Source organism: Sceloporus occidentalis, unplaced genomic scaffold, assembly GCF_023333645.1.
Source record: "Sceloporus occidentalis isolate IW3139 unplaced genomic scaffold, rSceOcc1.0.p SCAF_34, whole genome shotgun sequence".
NCBI classification, from domain to species: Eukaryota; Metazoa; Chordata; class Lepidosauria; order Squamata; family Phrynosomatidae; genus Sceloporus; species Sceloporus occidentalis.
Window position 1 is genome coordinate 10,436,567 of NW_028317014.1, and position 16,868 is coordinate 10,453,434.

The window sequence follows — 16,868 nt, forward strand, 5'->3', positions numbered from 1 at the left end:
AACTTCCAGAGTTGCTATTTTTGTCTATCGTGGACTTTTCAGACAAACCTGAAAGTGTTACTAAAATTGTAACAAAAGGTACAAAGATAAATATATTTTGGTAGGACTGTCCCAATCATTTTATCAGGATGTGTACTGAAATGATATAGTAACCATAGAAAGTCTTAGACAATTACAAAGTATGTGTCAGGAACCACTTTTTCACTGCCTGAACCATGGCTTTTTCATACCTGTGATATAGAAATCTGCTACCACTAGTGGCCACCCTCCATCCTCTGGAGCACTCAGAACTCAATTACTGGGATCAGGTGTGCCTTGTTACCTGGGTTGAGCCCTAGTGAATACATGCAGCTGGGCCTTGTTACCTGGAGTACCCTGCCTTTAAGAACCTGCCCTGCCCTTTGTATTGAAGTCTATGGACCTTCCTGATGTGGCTCTGCACCTGTACTGTTCCTGGTTCCCTGCTTTGTGTCCTTCCAAGTGGGCTGTGTGCCTTTCTGTGCCCTTCCAAGCGGGCTGTGTGCCTTTCTGTGCCCTTCCAAGCGGGCTCCCTGCCAAAAGACTTATTACTGGTATTTTATTTTGCCATACGCCTGGTTTCTTGCTTACCGACTGTATTACCCTTATTTGCTGGTCCTGTTATATACATAATATACACTGCATTACCTGGATTCCTGCTTGTGGTGTCTTTGTTTGCACCGTGGGTTACAGACTGAACCCCAAGTATCCCCTGCGCATGGGCTCCTACCTGACCTGATCGCCTGAGTCCTGACAGTATGTATGCGTGAAATAACTTTGTGGTTGCTACAGTGAGCAGAGGACTCACTTTTTTTCCTAACAACATATCCCATTATAAAAAGTTACCTAAACTGCCTTAGCTAAGAGTAATCGATTCTGTTCCTTCAGATAAAGTGACACAAATAGCCTTAACATTTAAAAGAAAGGCCAGGTTAGACTCACTGCCTAAACTAAGCATTCTTTTGTATATGTTATCATCGCATACTAGTGTCTGCAGATTGGGAGCAGGAACTGCTATCACATATTGCGCACCCAACCAGCAGTTTGTCCATTTTGGGCATGCTCACAGCACTGTTTTACATTCAGGTAAGGTGGCGATTCCTCTTTTCAGGCGACAGATCCTGATTGTGACTCCTGATAATTATCTTCAGACATCGTCCTTGATGACTAAAGAGTAGATAAGGAATCTGGTCTGTTTCTTTAATGCAACAAAGGGCGTTTTCAATATTTAGGAGTCTATTCACTAAAAAGCTGATTCGGCAGTTGAGTTAAGGGTAAATTGGACTGACCATACTCAACTGAGGTTTTAGGCTCCTTGTATCCTGACACTCGCAAAACATGCAGGAGCATGCAACTTTGCATTTCGAGTTTCAGGTGAGGGCATGCTAGTCCATGCGTGTTAATGATCACTCATGGGACCTCCCCTGCAACATGCATACCTACCTATTAACTTAATTTAAATAAATGTAAAAAAAACCCCAAAAAACAGTGGTCCCCAGGACTTCCTATCAAATGGGGGGCAACAATAAGACAAACAAATACGTTAGGTAAAGAGGTCTATTGGATAGAATGTGACCACGAAATATAGTTATATATAATTTCAATGCTCTAGTTATTATTGAGAAGTTTTTGTTTTATGGCAGGCACTTAAAGAATAATCCGACCTCACAAATAGTTTTTCTGCTGCATTTCCACAATATACAGGGATTAAGAGCAAAACTGGATAGACTGCTGTAGTTGCTTCAGAAGACCACTGGTGGTCGCTGTTCTGTTTCATATATATATCTTACTTCCAGCAAAATTGCACATGATATTTTCTGCATTTCATGTGAAAATGAAATTGAAAATTCTTAATAGTTACTTTAAATAAAGAAATTGTTTTTTATTTGCAACAAAAATAATAATTACAAACCAGCAGAATAATAATAAACAGGTTGTGTAAAGCATGTCATTATACTTTGCAAACATTTTTACGAATTTAGAAATGTACATATTCATGATTTAACCAGCTGGTTGATGACTTCTGCTGCTCTGACTTACTGCTTGCCTCTCTGGCACAAATAAAAGCACATCCGCCAGGGACAAGCAAACATACCATATGCTATTTAGAAAATGACAACTGCAAATGAGAATGGAGAAGAGACTGCTACAGCGTGCAAAAGGTATTGACAATGTGCTAACAGTATTTTATGGAATCATTCTTTATCGGGGAGAAAACGAATTCAAGCACTTACCATCTGTAGGGTACAATAACTGCTCTTGGAACAAGCAGAGTGGCACATTCTATGAATTTCAAACAAGCCAAAGTTACTGAAGTAACAGCTTTTTTTCCCAGTTTTGCTAAAATACCTAGGAAATGCTATGGCATGATGAAATTGACATTGTAACTTGGCCTACCAAGGGAAATCATGTTAATGAAATCCATTTACTGGTTACAGTATACTTTGTATTAGTATCGTAAATATACGTTTATAGTTCCTTTCCGTTCCAATTAAAATTATAGTATTATTTAAAAGCAAGAATCAGGTTTTGATAGTTTCTATATTCAATATGCACTTTATCCCAGGGTAATCTGAGGGTGTATCAAAAGGCTACGTAATATAGGGTAATGACTGCTAATAGATCTTAGAACATTTCCAACATTGAGGCATATCCTCCATCCTCAATGGCAGGTCACGCAGTGTGCAAACGCTAATTACACATGCAAAGAATACCCTTTGGAGCTTATCCATTAGAAGTTAGCAGTGGACCATACCATTTAGAGTAAGGATCTTGGTTACCCCATCATAGTAAGCAACTTTTCCACCACTCGTGGATGGCACTTAATGTACAGAAGTTGGGAATAAAGATAAATTGTTTTCAGGTTTGGCATTCAGATTAATTTCATTTCCAAACTGAGTGATTCATCCCATGATTCCTTCAACAAATAAGATTCTATTAAAACAAACATCACATGATTTTAGAAGACTGCTACCTAAAATATCTTTCCCAGCCAACCCCTTTCAATTTGTATTTGCTCAGCAGAAATGGTTTACTATTGATCATTTGCTTAGTTTACAACATACTTTCTTGAAATATGACGTTTATCATACGTTAAAAGAAAAAAGTAAAATAAAGGAACCCATTCGATTTCAACTAAGGGCAATAAAATATATTAGAAGCCCACATTATGTGTATACCGTATGAGCAACGATGAGCAATGAGTCTAGAATAGGGAAACACCTAGTTTTATAATATAGTATAAAGGTATCTCTTACCTTTCAACCAGGTACCTGCAAAATAATTAACTTGCATATTTAATGATGCTAAAACTATGTAGATACCCAATATAGGTTTTTGCAGCAAAGTATTTAGTATACATACATGCTTTATTAAATGAACTGGACGGCAATTCAAGAAAGTCCTTATTCTCATGTAATTCTCTAACACAGTATACACTACACAGTCCAAAAATAGTATATATTCCATAAAGACCAAATATTTGAGACTGACAGAGTACAATTATTTATCTCCCGGATACCTGACGGGTAGAATATAAAGAAATCCCTTTAGTGTGATGAGATTACAGTGATGGATGGACAGATAAAATATGACTAGTTCATGCTAACAAATAATTATTAATATTTATTGACATCTTGCTATATTATTTCTAAATTGGTAACATAGTAGCAGAGGAATATGTAAAAGAATGATTGTATCAGTGAAATCCCAGAGACTACTGATTTAAGTGAATTTCACAAAGCAATAGTTGAAACCAAATCCTTAAGAACCTTTAGAAGGCTAGGGGAATACACTAAGAGCTGTTCCATGAATCTTGTTTTCTGAGCCCCTTTAGGAGGAGGACTTTAGAAGAAGCGCCACCTTCTCACAGATCTTTCTTCTGGATGTCTTCCATGGAACATTACGTCTAAAGAAATACTTACTCTGGGGGTTCCATAGTTCATAGTAAGCATTTTGCCACAGGTATTACTTCTCTTTGTTGGACAACGGCAAACCACCACTTCTGTGATGGTAAACATGTCCATTGAGGATCTTACTGCTCATCCTCAACTGCCTACTGAAGGGTGACACATTATATTTCAAAGACATTACAATAACTATAGGATTTTTTATATATAGGAATGTTGCACTGGTTTGAACGATTTGCATTCAAAATATGAAAAGTCTCTTACGACTATTAGATGTAATTGTATTTTGAACTCCACCTTCATGCAGTTTCAGCCGAGATCCCTATGAGAATTAAATGGGAGATAAGTTAGGAAATTGCACTTGACATGAATTTCTCAATTTACTACAAATGCACAGGATAGAATGATATGATATCTACATTTCTGCAAACATGATGGATTATTGTCTGGACACAACAAATATTAGTGAGGCCCACAATATTTCACCAGCTATCTTATCTACTCAGGTATAGATCCCCATGGTAATACACTGGCAATTGACTGAAGGGGTCTATGGAGAGCAGAATTGTAGAAGCAGAACGTCCTTTTGTATCCTCATGTGACAATAATTTAAAATATGTCAAGGATAACATTATATGGGGTTTCTAGATGTCTGATCACTCGCAGCAGCTGCCAGTAAAAAAACACAAAAAATATAAAAAGAATAAGCAGAAAGGCAATTGAACATGGTATAAATTCCTCCAAAAAGTATTATTAATAAATATAATATGAAATATCACCATACTGAGTAATTTATTCAAGTAGGCACTCTTTAAAGTCTCCTGAAGCTTGAAACACGGTGATGATGTCCCACACAATGTAGTCGCATAAATGCAGTTGTCCCAAATGGGACACTCCACCAAGAAAGTACCCCTTGAAATCCAGACTAAGTTGCAATCAACGTTTTCTATAATTCACACAATTATTTCTTAAGAACTTGTGATTTTTGTTATTTTTATACTGCTTTATGTTTTCCCACACACTGTATTCCGTTTTTGCATTTTCTCAATAAAAGGATATTTTTTAACATTAAATAAGACCTGCCCAGGCCACCAACGCTTGAATGGCCCAAAACATTGTAAAAAAAAAAAAAAAAAAAAGAAAAAACATAATATAGCATCATATAAAATGCATATATATAATAAAGATTATCACTCAACTCGCAAACATTTCTTTACTCTCCCTTGAGTAAATGCTCATGCTGTGGATACCTACTGCCATCCAGCTGTTGATGTGAATTTGTTCCTCAGACTATAAATTGAGAAGCGCAGGTCAAGGTCTCATCAGTAAGCTATCCTGATCCTATATATTACATTAATGGGGAAAAAAAATCTTAGAATCTTTAAAACATTTTAGTGCAGGAACCTCGCTAAAGACTGAAAATATTGTCAGATAGCTTCAAATGACTTTGAAATACTGTTTAATAAGTCATAAATCATTGGGCTGTTGAGAAAAACACTGATGATGTTGGTGTTTGTTCCAGAATGTGGGTGTATGCCAAGACAGATCCAACTGGCTGAAAAGCAGGTATATCTGCCAGACTCATGAGTCATGTGCGGTTTGTTGGCTGTCTTTAGCAGATGAGGAGTCTGCTCCTGATTAGCTCAGAAACAACATTTAATGTCATATCCCTGTAAAGAATGCCAATGGAAGCAGCTATGGCCGTGGTCTTAATGACCGCAAAATTATAGAACCGGGCACGAGTGCAACAGCCATTGCAATGCATTTATTAGATGCAAGCGGTATTAATATATATTTTGGACTCTCCACAAGAAATATCCACTTATAAATGAAATATGTTTTGTTAAAAAAAAGGGGAGAAAAAAGGATAAAGTATCAGTTTATTATTCATACTCTCTAAGTGTCCTGTTTTTGGGGGGACAGTCCAGATTTGCAGGCACGATCTTGCTACCCCCTGTAGCTACTTCAATGTCAGACTGTGGGGATCAAGGGCCAGTCAGGGAGATCCTCCGACCTCCACTGAAATACCCAGGCAGCCGTAAAATCAATGGAGGAACTCCACTGCAACAACCATGTGGCTTCATCATGATGCTCTGCAGCTCAATGCCTCCAGGTGGCTCTTCAGGTAAGGTGGGTGGTCCTGCATTCAGCCATGCCCACTCCTTGATCTGGCCCTGCCCCTTTCACATCTAGTCACACCCCCAACACAGGTGTTCCGATTTGGACATGTTGTGGGGTATGGGTATGGGTATGGGTATGGGTAGGGCTTCAATTCCATACGTGATCATTTATTTATGTATGCGGGCAACTTTGCCACCAATATTTAAGATCACTTTAAAAATGTGTATCTTGTCCAGGAATATTGGAAACTTCACCAAATACTCATCGGATGAGCTCAAGAGTAAAAAATAAACAAACAAACAAACATTGAGGCTGTGCAAAAATATGTAGGTGTTGCTTAAAAAATGAACATAGTGTTAATATACAGGTATATATGTGCTGCGATAAAGCTGTAAACAGGTTAACTTTGCTTAAGAAAATACCTCTTCTCTTATCTTCTCTTTGGCCCATAGTGTTTTAGCTTGCGGTTAGCTTGTACAATATCCTTTCTGTTCTGCTGTAATAAAATTCCACTCTCATGGCTCTAATTCCCTGTAATACCCTGTGACCTTACGAGTTGTTCTTGGGTATTTAACTATAACTAATGCTATCGTAATTTCCTAATTCCATCTGCCAAAATAACGTTCAACCCAAACCTAATTAATGAATTGACAAAAATATTTTAGATAAATAATATTACACTTTTTGGCACAACTTATTGTCGAAAGTAAACAATGTTATCCAGATGTGTTTTGCAAAACAGAAGTTCGTTGTATTTGTACATCCAATAATTCTTCTCATAGAGAAAAAGATTTTATTATTCCTTTAGTTTGTCTTGTATGGACAATGTGTTCCCACTGCTGTGTGTATATATATATATAGATATATATATATATATATAGATATATATATATATATATATAGATATATATATATATATATATATATATATATATATATATATATACATACACGTAAATGTATGCATGATATGTACATGTATGTGACATACATATTTATTTTAAGCTCCAACTTTCAACTATCCAACTGGTTTTTATTGTAAGTGAAAATATTAAAATATATATAACTTTAGAGAACTTCCATCTGCTAAATGTCCAATTACTGCAGAAGATATATCAATTATTTACCATAAATCATATATTTGGAGAGCAGCCTAACAGATTTGTAAGAATCATTGGACTATACTTCATTTTATCAAAAGGTGGGGAAAATTGGCTTTTATTTCTCCTTTGATGTATCGGATTCTACTGTAGTTCTGACTTAAATGGAGATATATTCTGAAAGATGTTTTTTTATTTAGAGACTACTGATTTTCAAGCCAAAGATGAAGAAGGGGTAGCTTTGACATAATAGTTCTACCTGGAAGATAATATCTGTTCTTCTTCTTTTTCTTTCTATGAAGCATAACCTAAATTTTTGAATCACTGAAAATACCATGGTGGAACCCGGTCCCCAAAAGGCACTGGGTTTTCTGGTGAGGGAGAAGAAAAGTAGCTTTTGGGATGCCACTTCTTCTAGTGAAGTTTCAAGCAGCCATTTCCCATGTAGGGAAGGACCAGGAAGATCCAACCCTCCCATTCACATTAAAATATGTATTAGGGGGTCGCATAAACCCTTGTAGCCCCTACATAAAAGAAAATGGGGATCTGGTGACCATCATGGCCCTAAAAAGTTTTGGCACCTTTTCGAGTTCTCTTTTTTCCATAACGGAGGCACTGACCGCAGGGCATCAAAAAAAAAACAATCGTGTTTTTTATTACAGATATTTGTAATAATGTCACGAGCAGACTGCTAATAACAATACGGTTTTCTACATTGTTGGTTCTTGGAAAATTGGGGAATTTCTGCACAAAATAAAATAATAATAACACAAGTGACAGCTTTCAGTGCTGGATTTTGTGGTTTTATGTGAGATGTTTGTGTTTATGCTTTCCCCATTCTTGGCTGAGCTTTTTCTTTTAGTCATATTTGCATTTCAAAAGGTCTCTTAGGTCTCCTTAAGAAAAAATGTTAGCACTTACATGGACCATGTGCATAGCAGAGGTAGCTCATGTTTTTGAGAAGTGACTTTGCATGGCGCTCTGGAAGATCTGCATGTTCCCATGTGGGATGTACAGACCAAAAGACGATTGGGCCCCTGGTCTCAACTGTGGCCCTACTGCTTGGAGCAGCAGTCTTTTCACTGTAGATATGAGCCACGATTACTTCAGGCTTCAACAAAAGAGTAGATCTATATTTTTATTATTTATCACTAGCCCCAGCAATTTAGGCTGGATCACGATGTAGCCTGAGTGGCTCTTTTATGTTTTTTTCTTCACAGTCACAATGTACTTTGTTTTGTCTATTGCAGTGTACATGTGTGTGACTAATAATTATTTTTGATTGAAATAATTTTATTCAAGGTTTTATACAGTGTGGAGCTGGATTCCCTGAAGATTAGGGTGTTTTTTTTGGTGGCGGTCACCACCTAATCTCAAAATAGATTTACTGTTTCTTTCCTCCAAAGGTTACCATGGCAGCCACCGGCTCTACAGATTTTAATTTTACTTTTTCTTAATATTAGAGAACCGCCGAGTGGGATTACCTCTTTAACGGAGGTCTTCCATGAACACTTAAAAGACTTCTGCTTGTGAAGGGGTAGGAGAACTTACGTGGCACGTCCTAAGCCCACTTTGGCCATTATGTACCACACATGTAGCTGTGACTCTTTAAGGGTTAAATCTGTCACTGAGTCTTTTTTTATACAGGCGCTGAACATCACAAATTATAAACTTCACGAGGCTATTGCGCAAGGATATGCCAAGTTATTAAGCAACACCGTCAATTATCTTGTTTTACTTAAAAACATATGCTAATCATCAAAGAGAGGCCAGATTCTCTAAGAAGTTTAGGAGGTCATTCTCCTCCCGCCTGTAGGGAAATAGGTTACGCATATGTTGGTCTGACATTTGACAGATATTCAGCTAATGAAATGAAGGAATATGTCTTAGGTTAAGTACTTCTCCTCTTTAACTGAGACAAATAGACGTGGAAAAAGCAATTGAGGTGCTCACTGTTAATATCTCTGATGTCGGTGGTCATTATTCACACACTCAGCGGACAGACTATATTTAATTAGGTGTAGATTTTGTAGAAATCATGTTTTAGCAGTATGCTCTGTTATTGTATATTCCAGTTAACCATTTAACCACCGAAGAATTGATTTCTTTAGCCATAGGTGGCGCTACCACATCTCAGCAGAACATGGAGGCAAGACATATATATATTTATATATATATATATATATATTGATAATATATACTTGTGCCATAGATTTGCCACACATTTACATTGTTGCCCCGTACCCTATCATTTCAGACCCCGTCATCTGAGTGTGTGTTTCTTGAAAGGACGGTTGTTAAAAAAAAATAAATCAAAATCAAACAATATCACCTCTTGTTATATTTTATGTAAATCTATCAAAACCGGTCACGTATTCTGCACATTCCTACATTAGTAATTACCCGGCATAATAATATCTGTTCACCCCCAGTAAGGAATCTTGAACACAATGAATTATTACTGTATTAGTGTATTTCTGTAATGAGGAGAGGAAGAAGGGAGGAAAAACACTCGCACACCGGTTTAGTACAATGAATGCTGTTTTCCTGACAGGATGTCTGGTTTGTATACAGCATCCTCATGAATGTCGATTCACATATTCAAAATGGCAGTGTCGATCACATATTACACCAAAGTGTGAATTGTGATGATTTCTGATGGAGTACAAATATCTACATTAGATCTAAAGAAAATGTCCTGAAAGCTTTACATCTTTTTCTATATTGGCCCAATAAAAGGTGTCAACTAAATACTAAATACTCAATTTTCTCTTGGGCTAATAAGCTATATCTATTCTTCTTGCTATAGGGAGAGGAAAGGGGGACAGAGGGATTTGGGATCCATAGAGGGACAATGTTTTTAGTGTAAACAATTATACAGCGCTGTGGAATATGATGTCACTATATAAAACAATAAATAATAATAATAATAATATACTGTGGCTAAAGCAGCATTAGAAGGGCCTGCAAGTATTGAATCATAGAACACGTTCTCAAGGCGTGGTAGGAATTGTAGTCCAAAAGGTGGGTAGACCAACTACAGATGAATCAGTATGTCAGTAATACGTTTTATTTTTCCTCCAGGCGATCTGTCTTTCCAAGGCTGTGATAAAGTCAACAAATTCAATGTATGGTAATGTTGGCCCCTGACAGTCAAGCAGTTGGATTTGCTTTAATGGTGTGTACAACAGACAATGAACAACGCTCTTACTGCCCTCTGTACGGGAGCACATCCTCCTTAGTATGCATTGAAATCCCCATCACGCTGACATTTACTCCTACTGTGGCTCTGTGCCTCCCACTAGCCTTTTTCTGAACAGATTCACTCTTTTGCTTACATAGCTGTCAATTTTTCCTTGTATTTCACAACATAAAAGCCTTCCTTTTTTGTTTTTGTAGAGCACTCTGGCCATCCAGAGTAAAATGTCAGATTTGTGGCCCTGAGTGCTGTATGATTGCTCTAAAGGGGTAACAATGCCGCATTTTTTCTTACAGCAGATTGTCTAGCGCATCTCTTGCTGCTCATCTAGTTTAAGGGCCGCTGCTGCCTACCTACATCACTGCCGGATCTATTGTGTGTATTCATGAAACAATGTAAGCGCGGGCAATGGGGCAAACTTTCGTGCTTAAAATGATCCCAAAAAGTAACATAATTGTATTATATTTTGACATGGTCAAAGCTGCAAGCCGTATAAGAGTTAACTTAACTGCGACCAAGAACAGGAAGTAGGTAAATCTTTATCTTCACACTTTGCTAGCAGCTACATAGAAGCAATCTTGTGTATGAAACACACACCTGGAAATAATATGCTTGTGTTATCCAAGCCTAATATTATAGACGTACCTGGGAACACTCTGGGTTAGACCCTGAGTCTCCAAGTGAATAGCGGCTTCCACGAGTCTCCAGGTCGGTTTCTTCTTTCTTTGGGCAGGAGAATGGTGTTTGGCCATGCCCATTTCCTGCCTTCTCCTTTCCCGATCTACCCCTGCTTCCAATCCATTTCCTTTCTGCTAAATGCTGTGAGGTTAGCCCCACCCCTCATGCTGCTAGCCACACCCTTCCATGAATCCACTCCCCAAGAAGAGGGAGAGCTTCCGGTAGCCTACCCTGGGGAGTTTCCAGGTATGACTGTAGGGAACTTGAGAAACAGGAGCAAGCCATTCAGCTAATTCACCACAGACAACCTTTGTGTTTTTATTAAAAAAAACTTCCATCAAATTCTTGTTTTAAAGTGATTTAGTCTAAAACCGTATCACAGATGTTATACCGTCGCTTACGTTGGTTCGTTCTTTTTGGGCTTTACTGGCACAAAGGTACATGTTAGAGATCCGCCATTTTTTTTTCTTTCACTCCCTCATACTGGGATTTACTTGGGGAAAACCAGCTGCACATTGAAGCAGTCAAAACTTCTTTCCTTGTTTTTTTAAAAGCACTGTGTTTGGTTTTTAAAAATGATTATGGTAATTAATGGCGTACATCAAACGCTATTAAATAACTTCATCAAAGAGTTTTAAGCGATGAAAGCTGGACCCAGTGAAGAGTACTGGATTTTATATTCATAAGTATTGACTAGGTGAATCTTTATATCCCTTGAATTAGCTGCTTTTGACTCAAACCCACTCACTTTCAGGTCCCACCCGGGTTATGTTTACATATGTGTTCAATCTAAAGGCCGCAACCATGAACCAGATATTAGACAGAAACGGGGATGTTAAAGCATAAAAAGTAAATAAAACTAACTTTTCCAATGGATGCAGCGACACAACCAGCTGCTGTCTTCTCACTAGGGCAGATTCCAGATTGCACAACATGTGCGAGTAACACACTTCAAATTAACCCTGTAAGAGCTAGAAAGCTGTTCAAGCAAACAAAATCAAGGGTTTTAGACATGATTTACACATTTGCTACTTAGAAATTATGATTTTCAATCCCATATAAACAGAAGATTAAAATACATTTAGTTTATGTCATATTTAAATTAGTTCACTTGTGCAATGTTTCAGAAAAGTTAAGGCTGCTATTTTCCATAAATTTGGGGGGTTTGTCATTAGGTTGTCCACAGGGTTTCCGGAGCGCTTTCTTAGGCAGGGACGAGCGGTGGTCTCCCTCATACTCTTCCTCGTGCTTGTGGCCCCTGAATGACTGAGAAATGATGGGATATGATGTCATATCTTGGAACACTGCTTCACTCAGTGATGCAGAAACCACGAGTGTGAAAATGCAGTAAATAGCAGAACTCTGCAATTCCTACTAAATGCAGGGCCAGAGGCTGACCAGTGACAATAAAAGGTACATCAGGAAAGTCTCCTTTCTTAAATCCTCCTAAACATGGAAGGGTTAAACAGACAATACAGTAGTTTAAATTATACTTGGCATAGAATGTTTTAAAGATTTCTGATAGCAGCCTTAACTGCATGGTTCCCACATGCCTGGTTAGCAGGGAAAGTTCAGTCATGTCCTGTGACCAATATGATCTAGCATTCAAATTCGTTCCCAGGACCCAGATTGCAAACAGATGACGATGTGATGAGATTATATCCTGCAGTAATGTTTTTCATTACTGGGTTACAGTTCTTATATAAAGAATACTATAAAAATACATGCCACAGTGCCCTGTACTGTAATCATTGCTCATACAAATGTTCATGTTTCCCGTGTTTTACAGATCCAGATACATACAATAGAAAATATATATGTGTTAGAAGCACACCTGTACAGCGGTATGGAAGCAGATGCCGTAACACTCCTTGAGTATTCATCCTCTGCTGTTAAGATGCTGATTGTTAATGATTGGTTCAGACAGCCCTTGTATGATTTATTTTTTTTAACTGCACTTGCACTAAACTGTAGGAAGAAAACTCAGGATCCAATAAGTATAGTTCATGAAGATTTATTAATAACAATAGCAGGAGCTTATCGACACGTTTCACACATAAAGTGTGTCATCGGAAGCCTTTGTAAGGGTGGACTAAAAAAGAGAGAGAACTTAAATACATGAAACTGATTAGGTAATGCAGACTCTGACATAAATTCCTTCCAATCTCACTGCAAAAGTTTTTTAAAAATCCTCAACAAACAATGCAGATATATACTCCGTGTGTGAACAGCACAGAACAGGGGCTGGGGCTGAACCCTCAATACTCTCACTCACTTTATATTCTAGTAACAAACTTACTGGGTAAATTCCTTTGCCAAACACTCTTTTTATGTTTTATGTTTTATGTTATGACAATTGAATTTATTACAAATCTATAATTATTTTGTTCTCCTATAACCATGTGTGGGCCAATTAGAGAAATCTAGAAGAACCCAGTCATTACAATGCGGTCTAGGTCACACGTGTTTAAAAAATATAGATGTTGGCTACGATTATTTTTTTCTTTTACACTGGATTCCTATAATTTGTAATAGTATTCATACTTCCTTAAAAAAAACTCTCTTTAACTAAAGTTGTGATCCTAGTGATATTTCATTAAACTGTCTTCAGCAGAATTCTTGTGATCAAAAATGCTGACCCTTACCAGATATCAGGGAAAATGCTTATCCTTTGATAGCGGTAAGTGTTTTATGAAATTGTAATGCTGTCAACAATTTTTTTGACTTGTGCAGTATATTCCCACACCCTTGTGGTGAAATAATTGTGAGATGTTGCTCCATCTGGTTTTACTTTTTAAGACCATCAGCAGTGGAGATCGATATCCATACCTGAAAACTTCAAAGAGCAAGCTACCTGAGGTATGGATTGACACCTATACCCTGACCAAGAGATCGAGGAGACCTGGGAAAACAGTAATTTACTCGGAGACACCAGATCAAACCAGGAGGGATCCCATGTATACAACGATCCTTGGTAGTTTGGAGAGAATTGGAGCCAGTGAGACCCTTTTCTTTGATGTATGAATGATTACTTTTTTGGTTAAAAAAAATAAAATAAAGTATTGCCTGCGCCGTCCTTCCACTTCTATGGCTCACTATGGGTCAAACCACCAGTCTGAAGTGTTTGCTTGCTTATTTTTTTTGTATAATCCACTGTATAATTACACAAGCCCGTGATTGTAAAATAATGCAGCAGTCTATTGTTTGCCCGGCACTGTTTTTACAGTTCTCTCTGAGGTTTGTGTAAACCACGCAGCATGTGCCTGGATTGCATTTTAACCACCTGTGAGTGGCCGCTGTCTCTCAAAGGAAATGCTTCAAGATTTGTTCACAGCTCTAAAAAGGAATCCCGTGAGGAAGGGTTGCTGGAAGCGCTGCTGTACATTTGTCTTTTGACATGCTCATCAATCTTACATATGTAGCACATTTTTTGTATCCTTGGTGAGGAATATAGTGGATATGCATGTGAATTTTCATAGAGCCTCCTCTTCTCAGGGAGTAGCTGACATCATGCCCCTATCAACGATAAGGCTTTAAAGTGCAAGCACTGGGCCAAATACCACAGGAGGGTAAAGACTCTAACCTGGAGTCCCAGAGAAGCAGTGCTTCACTTGAAGACTCCTGGTTAAGCTCCCAGGAGTGGAGCATGTTTTATGGATTATGAAACAAATAGGAATAAGTGATATTTGGACAAATTCGCAGTGAGGCCCAATCTCAAAAATTTGCCACTTTAGTAGACTTACTCTCAATGTAAAATGCCTCATAAGACACGACGTAAAAGTATATTCAATTTCCAACACATACAGCACATTCTATCTTCTTTTAATTGTTATATATGTTCTCCAATCATTGAGTATTTTGCCAAAATAATTATAATTACATCTGATGATTACTGGAAATTAGTGCAGGAGATATAATGTTAGCTAACAGAAAAAAATGATCTTGTGTTAAAGCAATAATATGATTATAATTATGGATATTAACATTAGACTAATTATAAAATTAGATAATTGCTTGGTGGGAAAAGCCTTGTTTAGGCTCTGTAACCCTACACAGTTCTACTTATGATGGGGGTCAATCTTATTATAAGATAATACAGGTACTTTGCTATTAATGCCTAATTTAAAAAATAGATCCATATCAAAAAGTAATTAACCCCCCCTGCAAAAAATGTTACATGCAGGCATAGGGTAGCAATATTATGAGATCTGAACCCGTGCCTTTTTTTTTTAAGAAGCACAGAGACCATGTTGGAGGTCACCATAACTAGCCAATTTATTTTAGATGTTTTGGACTATATGCTGTAAGAGGGCAAACTTGATATTATTTGCCTTATAGAACCAATTACTGGGTGTTGATAACCCCCTAATTAGCAATAAATTTGATTCTATAGTTGGAAATTCTATACCCTATCCATGAAGACATGAAAATTCAATACACTAAGTGCGGAGAGCAGCTGAGTTCAATGTCTAAATCCAGATCATTAGAATATAATGCAAATTTCCTCTTATAAAGTCTGGAAGAAAGGTCACAATGTTCTTATTACTTTCTGTTCAAGGTTTCCTTATAGAAACTGAATGTGAGGATCCTGGTGGCCAAAAGGCATAGCGAACCCCTCCTCTCCCCAAAAGCAGAGTTTTTGGGTACCTGGCTCCAATGTAGTGTTTTCAGTGCAAACGCTATATGAGTGAATTCTGTCTGAAAATCAAATCACACGTGCACTAAAACAAAACTCAAAAAGCCTACCTAGTGAAGTTGTGTCAAAGTGCTGTATCTGGCCCAAACAATTACCCTACCGTTACCACCACCAACATACATCAAGCTCCCTGGCAGACTAAACCAAAAGGCTGCAAAGCATACCTCAAGCTTCCTAAAATGTAATCGCCCTTAAAGCCAGAGGGTCAAGCTTTCCCATTGCTTGCAGGTACTCCCTTATCCAAAAGGCCAAGAAGTGATGACAAGAGCAATAATCACTGATAAAATAGCCAAACCCTAGTGAATAGGCTTGTCTAATGTGTGGGCTACCACTAATCATGTATTGGCATAATTCTCCCGTGACAACTAAATTTAGATGTTCTGCAAAAACTCAGAGTTTGGACAAAACAAATTCTACTTTCATATCTTGGGCCCATTTAATTCTTTTTCTGTTCTACCTAAAGAGTCTATGTCAGGAAATGAAATGCAAATTGACACACAGCTACCAGAAAACAGTTAGTTCTGCAGAAAATGTGAACTTCCTGCTAAATGAGTTGCTTGCACTTAACACAAATCGTTAGATTCGGGTAATTATTCCAAGAGAAACTGATAACAAGGAAACAAAAACCACTAGTTACATCCCGAACGTAATCGCTTTCCTAAGAATGCGTACCCCAAGATGTTACCTTTACTGTTCTTAAAACCTACAGCTATAAACTACAAATAGCATTTGCTGAATATAACTCAACAAAATAATAGGAAAAAAATAATAATAACGTCATCAAACACTCGTCCAAAGCTCTGGGCATCCAGATAAGGCACTCACTATGTCACTTTTTGATTCCTTACCCACTGTTCCATGGGCTCATTCATTTGCATATGCAGAAAATCTGTACAAAAGATATTGTGCAACCGTTATTAACATTGTGTTTTCTGAAACAGAAAATGCCATTATCTTTAACATAATTAGTATTTAACATAGTAATAATGAGGCAATATGAAAAAAAAGATATGCGACAACCAACAACAGACAGCGTCTTTAGTTTGCCTTACCATGTGACCGCAATAGGTATAGTCTCAAGTTTAGCTCACATGTTATTACATGTATGAAATACACCACATGTTGGTGTAGTTCAGATATGTTAATTT

General features: G+C 37.5%; 1 protein-coding gene across 1 annotated transcript in view; it reads left to right on the forward strand.

Annotated features, from left to right (window-relative positions):
- Positions 1-5,894: 5,894 nt before the first annotated feature.
- The window catches only part of LOC149298289 (protein diaphanous homolog 2-like), a gene marked incomplete at its 3' end in the record, with an annotated part of 441,418 nt that continues 430,444 nt past the window's right edge, over positions 5,895-16,868 (forward strand). The window contains exon 1 of the mRNA XM_089487690.1: positions 5,895-6,051. Coding sequence (XP_089343816.1) covers positions 5,895-6,051 — 157 coding nt within the window. The remainder of the gene's footprint in view (positions 6,052-16,868) is intronic.